At 32.7% G+C, this 11,006-nt stretch overlaps 1 protein-coding gene across 1 annotated transcript; it reads right to left on the bottom strand.

Moving 5' to 3' along the window:
- Positions 1-1,055: 1,055 nt before the first annotated feature.
- Positions 1,056-9,718, bottom strand: LOC117910692 (double-stranded RNA-binding protein 1-like). The gene is made up of 6 exons (XM_034824808.1): positions 9,606-9,718; positions 9,225-9,473; positions 7,818-7,952; positions 2,768-2,860; positions 1,392-1,627; positions 1,056-1,301 (listed from the first exon to the last, which is right to left on the bottom strand). The coding sequence occupies exons 2-6, from the start codon at positions 9,454-9,456 to the stop codon at positions 1,074-1,076; spliced, it is 924 nt and encodes a 307-aa protein (XP_034680699.1). The 5' UTR covers positions 9,457-9,473; positions 9,606-9,718; the 3' UTR covers positions 1,056-1,073.
- Positions 9,719-11,006: the final 1,288 nt, after the last annotated feature.

Raw genomic sequence — 11,006 nt, 5'->3', positions numbered from 1 at the left:
GTTTGGAAATGGGGTAGAGTATTCACTAAAAGGATAAAATTATAATATCATGTTAGCAACACAAGTTTGTAAATTTGTATGCTTATTTGTATAAGAAATCCTGATGAGAACCATGAGGTTGTTTCCTTTTCTTCTTTCTTTTTCTTCATTCAAGCATACTAATCTGCAGTGCTGGTCATGCAAACCAATATAACCTATGTGGTGTCCACATTCTTCTTCTCAATATTTGGTTTCTGTGAACAAGGCTAAAAATGGGTGACTAGAATAAGTTAGACCTTGATTACTGAGGGGCAGCTAAAAATGACATTTTCACGCTGTCCATTTCAATAACGGCCTGCAACAAGGGACAGTTTGTCATATACAACTGAGGCTGGAGGGAGCTCGATGTAACTTGAGAACTAGGAAGGACATCCTTGTAGCTAAATTAAACCTTAGGAGAAATTAGTGAAGTTTATGTCCACAAAATAAAGTTCGGACTTTGGAGATCAATTCAAGAGAAAATTGAGAATTTGATAAATCTTGGAAAACTAATCCGAGCTATGCATGACACTGACCTTAATGATTTCTCCCACTTCATTATTTGAAATAAACATCCACATCAAATTGAGGAATGAAAGTCCTAAAAAACTACCACCTAAATAGACATCTAGAGATATCTAAGCACTCCAATTTTCATGCTAAAACCTCAAAAATATGAAGTCTCATTCAGTATCTACATAAGGATTGATAAGAACTAAGTAAATGAAATCATTCACTACCGACATGAAATAAGAATTATTAACTCCTGAAGTTTATATGTTCTCCAAGGTAAAAGAATTTTATTTACTGTGTAGACGCAATGTTCAAATTCTGGATGCTCACTAAAGATCATCACTAACTTCAGCCCCAATGAAAAACATTATCATTATCTGAGAAGGATCGTGAGTATACCGTACAACAATACTCCTACAGCCATCCTTCTCCCTATATATCAAATAATGGGCATGAACTATTGGGTGGGTATACGCACACAATTATGACAAAGGACTCAAGTGTATAAGGATATTTCAACAATGCTTATTAAAAGAAAGCAATTACTTACGCTCTTTAAGACAGGTGTAAGCAGCCTTCGCTGCATTCATCTCTGCCAGCTTCTTGGTTTTTGCTTTTTGACCTTCAAAAGTTTCTCCTTCTATTTCCACAGTTGAAAGAAATGTTGGCATATGGGATACACCAGATTTTTCCGTACTATAAACTGGTAACTGATAACCTTCTTTTCGAGCCATTTCTTGCAAGAGATTTTTGTAGACACCATAATCATCCTACAATAGAACAAAATAAATTAGAGCAAACAACATATTTATCAAGGTACACAAACTCTAAACTGGGAAGAGGTATTTTAGAAGACTAGCCTCCTGAAATCCAGCTGGAGATAATGACATCAAAGCTAATTTTGCAGCTGCATGTTCAGCATCCTTTAATGTGGGGAAAAAATCTGGACTCTCATAGGTTTGTCCCTCAATTGTAACCTTAGACTTGAAGCGACAGTTATGAGAGGGGCCAATGCTTTCAAAAGAATACATTGGTAGAGGGAGATTTCTTTTTTGAGCATAAGTTTGCAGTTGGGTCTTGTACAAATGTTGCATACCTAGAAGCAAAAAAAAAAATTAAGAGAAAAAATAATTTTTTATGAAGAGTGAGAGCACCAGATTATATAAAACCAAGACCTAGTACTTAAATCAAAACATAGAGGAGGGTGGGTGTATAATTCAGAAAAACACCAGCAAGTATTACTTGACATATATAACATTACACAAACTAAGATGCAGTTCGACAACTCATTCTTAAAAAACTCTTACATGGAAAGATATGCTCCAAGTTGGCTGCCCAAATTATCATTCTCCAGTCATTAATTAGGATTATCTCAAAATTGAGGTCCTCTTCAAGAACTGAGGACCCATAGGACAGGACAGGTTTTCTGTCCAGAGAGGCATAGGCCCAAAAATTTTTCAAAAATTCCTTCCATTTTTTATTTACTAGTTAGCCATCCAACACTAATCTTACACCACCAATTTGTTACTCTATGTTGATCTGGTTAAATGAATTTTTTAAGCTCAACTATTTCATGAGATTAGGGTATTTACCAAGAAATATAATTTTGGGTCCAAGTAAGAGGCATGGTACTTAGCATACAGACCAAAGATAAGTTTACACTGGTGTATTATAAGCAAATTTACCTAAAAGAAACTTAATCCCTTATGCTGCAACCTTTTCATTTGAAAGGTAAGGCTCTTAAGATGCTAATGCTTACATGAACTTCATCATTTTGGCAATGTCATGCCAAATGAGCAAATTGCTCACCTAGGAAGAGAATGAAAGAATAAATGTAATTTGATTTTTTAGGGAAGAAAACAGATACAAAATGATCCAATGCCCCATTCCATGCCCCCCACTCTCAAAACTATTCTTTATCACCAATAGATTTGACCATTAAATGCGAAACAAATAAACCAATATCCACTTGTTCCAAAATAAGAACAACGGACTACTGTCTAGAAAAACTAACAAAAACAAATTATTAGATGATAAGAAATGGTAGTTTAAGAAAATTTTGCTGAACTCCCAACTTCTTTTTATTTTTTTATAGGTACACATTTTTTTTTTTTTTTTTGGTGCTTTTTGTCCCCATTGGAGAACCTAGAACCTCTCACAAACCCACCCCAAGCCTTGACCACTTGCTGACCTCCCAACTTCTTATCAGCTTTGACAACCAAGGATGTTTCATTACCTTCAGGAGTTTGACATGTTTCTTGTATCTGCACCTGCAATGTCCCTTTGGTGGCAGGTACATTATTGACAATATTGCTTGCACTTGAAGAATCTGCAGGAATAGTGAGACACAAACAAACATGAAAACAAAGTAAACTTTTCTAGAATGATACAATCTCATTTCTTCCACATTTTTGTAATAGCAGCATGCTATCTCCATGATAGTGTACTCACATAACTTCAAGACATCCAGAACCTAGAAAACCATGTAAAACATGAAATAATAGAAACTTTTGAGCTCTCATAGAGGAATGGTTTAGAAATTGTGGTAGCAATGGGTAAGATTGGAAGTAGCATGCAATTATGGATAGGATAATCAACAAAATACCAGTTGGGTTTCTGTGTTTAAGTTATAGGCAGATTGGTTCACCGAATTCTGGGATCTGCAAATGACTGACTCGATGGTAATAGTAACTTGCATTGTATGAACCAAACACTCACAAAATTGGACATACAGATAAGATCAGCTCAGGAATTGCCACCCAGGGGAAAAAATAGTTAAATGAAAATAATCACATGATTCCTGGATAAATGAAAACCAACAACATTTACCTCCAGAACTAAAAACCAAGCTTTCTACCTTTTAAAAATTATTCACTACCATTTATAATGAGAATCAATCTCTAAGATCTACTCAAGAAAGGGAAGAAAAGAAACAAATCAACTTTTTAAGTGTCTTAGGATTAGTATTTTTGGAGTTAAATTAGGAGTAGCTAACTATTAGAGTCAAAATAGGTTACAAGAGAATTAGAATTAGAGCCAAAATAGGTTGTTAGAATCAGGGTTCAAAATCTCGGCCAAGATTGATACAACTCAGCCAAGTTTTATCTACCTCAGCCATGGCCAGTACCAATGCAACTCAGCCAAGTCGTATCTGCCTTGACCATGGCCGGTACAAGACCAATACCCAAGTTAGATATTTGTTTGATTCGCAAGTAAACGAGTAAACTCGGTTGAATTGAAGATAAATGAGCAGTCTAGAAGTGAATTGCATGGCAACTTTGAGAAACTCCAAGATTATGTCGATACTAAGCTATTCAGGTAATGGGTAATGGAAAAGCCAATAATGTAAAAGTATAAAGAGTTCAGACCCCTTGCATCTTCACAAGACTATTTTGTGTTTGGTCTAGAGCCTTCAAAAATGGGTATTGTGCAGAGAAATGGGGAGTTGTGGTATTGTGCAAAGAAACAGAGTTGTGGATTTAGAGGAGAAATAGGTATGGTGCAGGAAATGGGTGTTTTGATGGGTGAATGGGTTATGGGTATTTGATAGGATTAGGGATTTGGGTTTTGAATAATGGGTATTTGTTTTTTAAGTTGATAATGAGTATTTGGTGGATATTTCTCTTTAAATGGATAATGAAAATTTGATGAAAATTAGAATTATAGAAAATGAATCATGAATACTTGGGTTTATATCAAATAAATAGGAAATAAATATTTATATAAAAAATTAAAATTATAAGAAAAATGATATTTATATTTTTTAAAGATGATTCATGGTTATATTGTTTAAGAATTGAAAATATTTTTTTAAAATTCAAAAAATTTAATTTATATAATTTTTTTATGAAAAAAAAATTACCTTTTATTATTTTCATCTTCAATAAGAAACATTTACTATTACGTGATTAAATTAAAATATTTTTAGATTTTTAAAATTATTATAAATCATCCCAAAGTATGCTTTTATTATAATTTGAATAATCTTATATTAATAGAAGTTTATTTTATTAATTTTTTACTCTACCTATTTGTATTTATTTTTAATATTTTTCATAATTTTTTAAAATTGTTTTGAGCTTTTAAATTAGAATTTTTTGTATATCACCTGATACGGATCTAAGATGCCGAGACCGATGCGCCTCAGAACCTCCCAAGTCAATGACCAATACTGCAACTTTGAACCATGGTTAGAATCCCAATAGAATTTGGATTTCTTAGAGAAGCCTATAAATAAGGCTAATTAATGTAAATCAATATACATTTGGCATACTTTGCAATTCTCGATTGTAAGACTCCATTGATTTTCTTCTAAGTGAGATTCCTAGAAAGCCTTAGTGAGATTTTAAGATTTGTATTTCTTCTTATCTTTCTTTCTCTTTATTTTCTTTTACTTCTTCCTTCTACCATAAAATTTTATTCTTTGTTCATCTCCTCAAGCCCTAAAATATAAAACCCTAGCCCATCTAATTGATTGTAGACAACCATCCAAGAGTTGTTCTACATTAGTTTTGGTATCAAAGCAAAAGTTCTTGGCTTGAAGATATTACTTAAGGAGTGGAACAACTTATACAACTATGATTAGAGGCCACAATTTTTTTATGCAACCATTGATGAACATACCAAGGGCAAATGAAGAGCACGATTGGCATGTACTAGCATCTTCCAAACACGTGTTGGTTTCCAAGGGAGATTATTTACTATGATTATTGATGGAGGTAGTAGATCCAACTTAGCTTCAAAGGAACTCGTTGAGAAGTTTAATTGAAAGACAAAGAAACATTCAAATCCCTTCCAAATAACATGGTTAAATGACAAAATCCATTTTGGTGCATTCTCATTGTCTAGTAACATTTTATTTTAGTAATGATTTTACGTTATTAGTATGGTGTAATGTTTTACGAATGAAAGTTGCCCATATTGTGCTAGGTAGACAATGACTTTTTTATGAAAGGGTCCAATGTGATGGCTATGAGAACACTTATACATTTGTGAGCAATGGGCATAAGAAGATTCTCCATCCAATGAAGGAAGTTCCAATACTTAAGCAACAAGAGGAAAAATTAGAATCCTTAGAACCAGAAGAATCATCAAATACTCCGATTGAGAAGGAACTCAAAGTTGCTAGTAAAGAGGAAGAAATCATCAATGATGAATCTAGAATGCAAGAGGTAATGGAACTAATCTTAGAACAATTTGTAGAGAGCTCAAAGAAGTTGTAAAGCTCCGAAGAACAATGTTTGACATTCCAAGGCAAAACATTATTATGATTGGTAGCAAACATGAAGGATCTATGATGAATAAGAATTATTGGAATTTCTTTCAAATATAAGGCTTAAGAATCTTATCTTCTGCAAGATGGTTTACAAGAAGATTGTGGGAGCATTTGCTCAAGCTTATTAATGAATATAATTATTTCAAGATATCAACTAGTTTCACAATATTGGAAAATCTTTTAAGGTTTCACACTTGCCTTGCATGAAATGAACACATTCAAGAGATCTTGAGATCCTATCTATTGTGGTAAAGAGTTAACAAAGAAGAAAGGATGGAGGCCGTTGCCTCGGGAGTCAAGATTTTAATTGACCAAGCAAAATCACTAAAACTTGAGGTTTAATTTTTTTTTTTTCCCAAGTGAAGAGTTTGATGAAGATGAATTCAAGATCTATTCTAGAAGGGAAGCAAGAAATAAACAAACTTTAAGTCACTAAGTTTGGCATTGTTGGAATTAAATTAGGAGTAGCTATTATTAGAGTCATAATAGCTTATAGGATAATTAAAATTAAAGTCATATGCTATTAGAATCCTAATAGAATTTGGATTTCTTAGAAAAGCCTATAATAAGGCTAATTGATGTAAACAAGATAAAGTGATTAAATAATATTTTTCTTTTGCATACTTGCAATTCAATTGCGAGTTTCCTAATTTCTTCTGGTGAAATTCCTAGAAGACTTAGTGAGGTTCTAGGGTTTCATCTTTCTTCTTATCTTTCCCTCTCTTTATTTGTTTACTTTCCCAATTGCCATAAAATTTTATTCCTTGTTCCTTGAGCCTAAAAGATAAAAGGGTTATTTAATTAAAAGAGTCATTGAAAACCAAATTTGGAAATATTAACCCCATCCTTTTTTTACCTCATTTTGGACAAAAAAATGCCCTCACTTTTTCTTGTAAAAATAACCATTTCTTTAAAGCTACATGTAAATATTTGAAATGGAAAAGGGCGTTTATGTTGAAAATAGGTTCTTTTCAGTAAAACATGAGAAGGGTTAGATTCACAAATATGAGGACTATTTCATCCCTTTTAACCAATTAATTCAGATAACTCTAGTCACCTATTTGAATTGTAGACAACCATCCTAGGTTATCCTACATCAATTTAGAAAAGCCTATAAATAAGACTAATCAGTGTAAACAAGATAGAGTGATTTAAATATATTAGTCTTTTTTCCTAGTGTTGGCATTCTCAATGGTGAGACTCCTTTGATTTTCTTCTAGGTGAAGATTTCTAGAAGGCTTTAGTGAGATTCTAAGGCTTCCATCCCTTCTTCTTCTCATCATTTTCTCTTTATTTTTATTTTCCATTGCCATAAACTTTATACCTTGTTCCTCTCTATAAACCCTAAAAAGATAAAAAACCTAGCCCACCAAATTGGTTATAGATACCATTTGAGGGTTATCCTACATCAATTTAAGGATATTACAAAAACACAAATCAGCATATTTAATTTAAAGAGACAATTTAAAAACTAGAGTGAATCAATTGCTGTACAAAACCATGTTCCTGCCCTGATAATGTAATTACATGTTCATAGCAACCAAAACAGGCAGCATTTCATTACTTCACTTGGTAGCACTTAAATTAGAAACACACAAAGGCCTTACATTATTATTGAAAATCCAAAACAAAGTAGTGATTGTAAAAGAAATAGGTCTCTGTTCCACCTTTAGTTAGAGCTGTATAATATGAATTTTGACATCTAATTCCCATTCATGTCTCTGATTTCATTCATTTCAAACAAAAATATTCCAAGAAACTCTTTTTCCTGGGAAAATACTTCCTTGAGAAAAATGTGAATCTGAAGTGAATTAGAAGAGACAAGATAAAATTTGTTACACAGACAATGCAAATCACCAGAAATATATATATATATTGGTGGATTTGACCAAAAGCTTGAGACATATAATAGATATTCAATCCAAAATTAAGAACAACAAATCATTCTTACAAAAACCAACCATCCAAATATTTGATAATAAAAGATGGAACTTTAATAAAATGGGCTGACCTAATTTCTTATCATCTCTAGTAACCAAGAATGCTTCATGAGCCTGATGAGATTGAGATGTTGCTTGTATCTCAGGCTGTGATGTCCCTTTGGTGGCAGGTATGTTCTTTACATCAGTGATCGCACTCAAAGAATCTAGAGGAATTACAAGAAACCAACAAGAACAACCCAAGTTAGGAGAATATTACACTTCATTCCTTTCTTCTTCACCGAATGGGATGATAATTTTGCCATAATAGTAGTACTTTAACTTCAAGCCCTCTGGAAACAAATTATAGAATTGCAAAAATAAACTAGCAAACAATGTGAAGACCTATAATTGGAACATCAAGTTACCCAGGAAAGATTTGGAAGTAGATGAATATTTGAAATTTTGACTCTAACCAAACAAAGATATTTACATATACTGTCCACTTAGAAAAGCTTCTTCAACTGCATCAAAAATTATTCGTAGGAAGTACATAGACTTCACCTTTACTTGCATACATCTAACGTAAATCGTAAATTGATATATTTTGCAAAGTAAAATGCTAACCATTGTGGATGAGTTTTACCGATTGCCTCTCAGATACACTGCATGACCTAGACAGTAAATATTTACAATCAAGGACCTCTATGTCAACAATCCGCAACACCTATTTTCCATGAACCAGTTTGGTTTTAGCAAAGTAAAATGCAATTCATCACCAGTAGGTTTCACAAATTGCTTCTTTGGTAGACACAACGCAAGGAATGATAAAATATTTGCAAAATCAATTAGCCTTTATGCCATATGTTCTTTTGGAGAAGCAACTGGTGAAATCTATTCAAAAAATGCTATACATCGCAAGTTAGTTTCATAAACTGATTCTCCAGAAGGCGCAATAATGTGAATCATAAATACATATAAAACCAGGGTCTTTATGTCATGTGATTGTTTGAAGAAGCAATTTAGAACATATTATTATACATCATAATGAGTTTCCTAAATTGTTTCTCCAGTAAACTCAATGGCCTATGCCCATTTAGAGAAGCAATCCGTGAAATCTATTCAAAAATGTCATTCATTACTAATGATTTTTGCAAATAGCTTCTCCCACAGATTCAATGGTGTGAGTGATTAAAATTTGAGGAATCAAAGTCTTTGCAGTACCAGTTCGATTAATTTATCAAAAGTTTCTATTACCCTCGTATGAATTCCACAAATTGCTTCTTTGATAGAACCAGCGTCACAAGTTAATAAATGTTTGCAAAATCATATCATTCTAAGTCGAGTATCAGTTGGAACAAGCAATCCGATACGTAAGTTCGCAAGTCTCAAACAAAAAAACAAAAAAAAAAAACACGAAATTCAAGAAATTACCTTAAATTCCCAAAAGAAGAACAAACTGTGAAATAAAAAGAGAGAAATCTAGAAATTAAGCGTACCAGCAAGTGGCGGGGGTTTGGGGTCAGTTAAGTACTGGATGGCGAGGCCAGCGGCATTGCTCTGAGCCTCTTTGGCGGAGCGAGCGGGATGGTCGGTAGGAAAGCTGAGGCCGCCAACGGTAACAGTGGCAGTGAAGGTGGGGTTGTGCGGTGGCCCGTCCTTTCTGGTCGAGTACTCCGGTGGATTCCACCGCTTTCTGTGGCACAGCTCTTGAAGTCTTGTCTTGTTCATTTCTCTTTCATATGCCTCTGTATACATGTTTGGTTTCAGAAATTGGAAGTGACACAGAAGAAAATTGAAAAGAAAATTTAGGGAATCGATTGAAGTTGAAATGAACGTCAGGGAGAAATGGTTCAGTAGTTTAAGCGAGAAACGAATACCTGCGATTCACGCCATGCCTTCTCATGACTTCAGGTAGAATCTTCAGAGCCAGGCCCAGGTGGGACCGTGGACGGTTTGTTCAGACAGTGGGAAGAGCGAGGGAAAAGATGCGAAACTTGAAGAGGAAGCCGAAGGAAAGTCCGTGATATGCTGATTATTTTTAAAATTTAACCTTTATCTTTTTTTATTCATCTTATTTTGACCAAAATGTCCTCCATCTTATTTTGACCAAAATGTCATCTTTATTTTCTTATAAATATAACATTTTTATTGAAAACCACGTATAAATACTTAAAATAATAAAAAAAATTTATGTCAAAAATGGATTATATTTCAAATATAAAAATAAGAAGGGTTAAATTCACAATTTTGAGATTATCTCATCCTTTTAACCAAATATTTTTAAATAATATTATATATTAAAGGTATATATACGTAATTTTTAGTTTTATTTTGTTTATTATCGGTTTTTTAAATAGAAAAACATGCACTCAACAGACATCGATTTGTATCGATTCAAATAGGATCAATTTTTTCCACACCCTAAGCATATGTTGTTTGTTCACTGTATACTTATATGATATTCTAACATGAGCTAATGATTAGAGATAACAATGAGACATGTTATTTTAAGTATTTGCCCCGCCCTTAATAAGAAGAGTGAGATAAAGATGAACGGGTTCAGGATTGATTTGAAAAGTTTTAAAAGACTTAGGATAGATTATAAATTTATCTCGTCCCATCCCGCTTTGATTATATGTAATTTTAAATAAAAATTTATTTAATTGATTTCTTTTATTTTCAACTTTTTAAACATAAATAAAATATTGTTTTTCATTTTAAAATAAAAACTATAAAAATAAACGGGTACGTGAATTTCTTATACTCGCCCCACCCTATTTAAATTTTTATTTTTTTAGGCAGGATGGGAATATATATAAATAAACGGGACGGAATTGGATGGGAGTAACCCATCCCAAACCCACCTAGTTGCCTTCCCTACCAATGATATAAATGATGTATTTCAAAAAATAAATAAATAAATTGAGAGAAGATGTATAAGAAAATAAGAAAGAAAAAATAAAAGAATAAAAAGTGAAAAAATAAATTTAAAACCAATAAAAAAAAATTTTTGTACGTTACTTTAAACTTATTTAATTTATTTTAACTCTTTCATATGAAGATTAAATACTTTTAAAATATGTAAATTTTTAACAAATTTTAATTATAATTTCTTTTCTTTTATACTTTGCATGGTAAAACTAAACATTAAAAAAATATATATTTTCATTAAAATGTTTGTCTTTCCTTAGCAATCGTGGCCATTTGTCTACACAAAATCATAAAAAGGGGCTTAAGGAGACAATAGCAGGAGACACACAACTGGTATAGGCAATGGG

Source organism: Vitis riparia, unplaced genomic scaffold, assembly GCF_004353265.1.
Source record: "Vitis riparia cultivar Riparia Gloire de Montpellier isolate 1030 unplaced genomic scaffold, EGFV_Vit.rip_1.0 scaffold819_pilon_pilon, whole genome shotgun sequence".
In the NCBI taxonomy this organism is placed as follows: Eukaryota; Viridiplantae; Streptophyta; class Magnoliopsida; order Vitales; family Vitaceae; genus Vitis; species Vitis riparia.
The sequence above is the reverse complement of the archived record's forward strand: the minus strand, read 5'-3'. Positions and strand labels throughout refer to the sequence as shown.

Bases quoted from the DNA above. Each gene is read 5' to 3' on its own strand.
- LOC117910692 (XM_034824808.1), bottom strand. From the start codon at position 9,456: ATGAACAAGACAAGACTTCAAGAGCTGTGCCACAGAAAGCGGTGGAAT. The intron at 2,861-7,817 runs GTCAGCCCATTT...CTATTCCTGCAG, and splicing joins TAGAGATGATAAGAAATTAG to ATTCTTCAAGTGCAAGCAAT. The intron at 1,628-2,767 runs GTAATGAAACAT...TTTTGCTTCTAG, and splicing joins AACATGTCAAACTCCTGAAG to GTATGCAACATTTGTACAAG.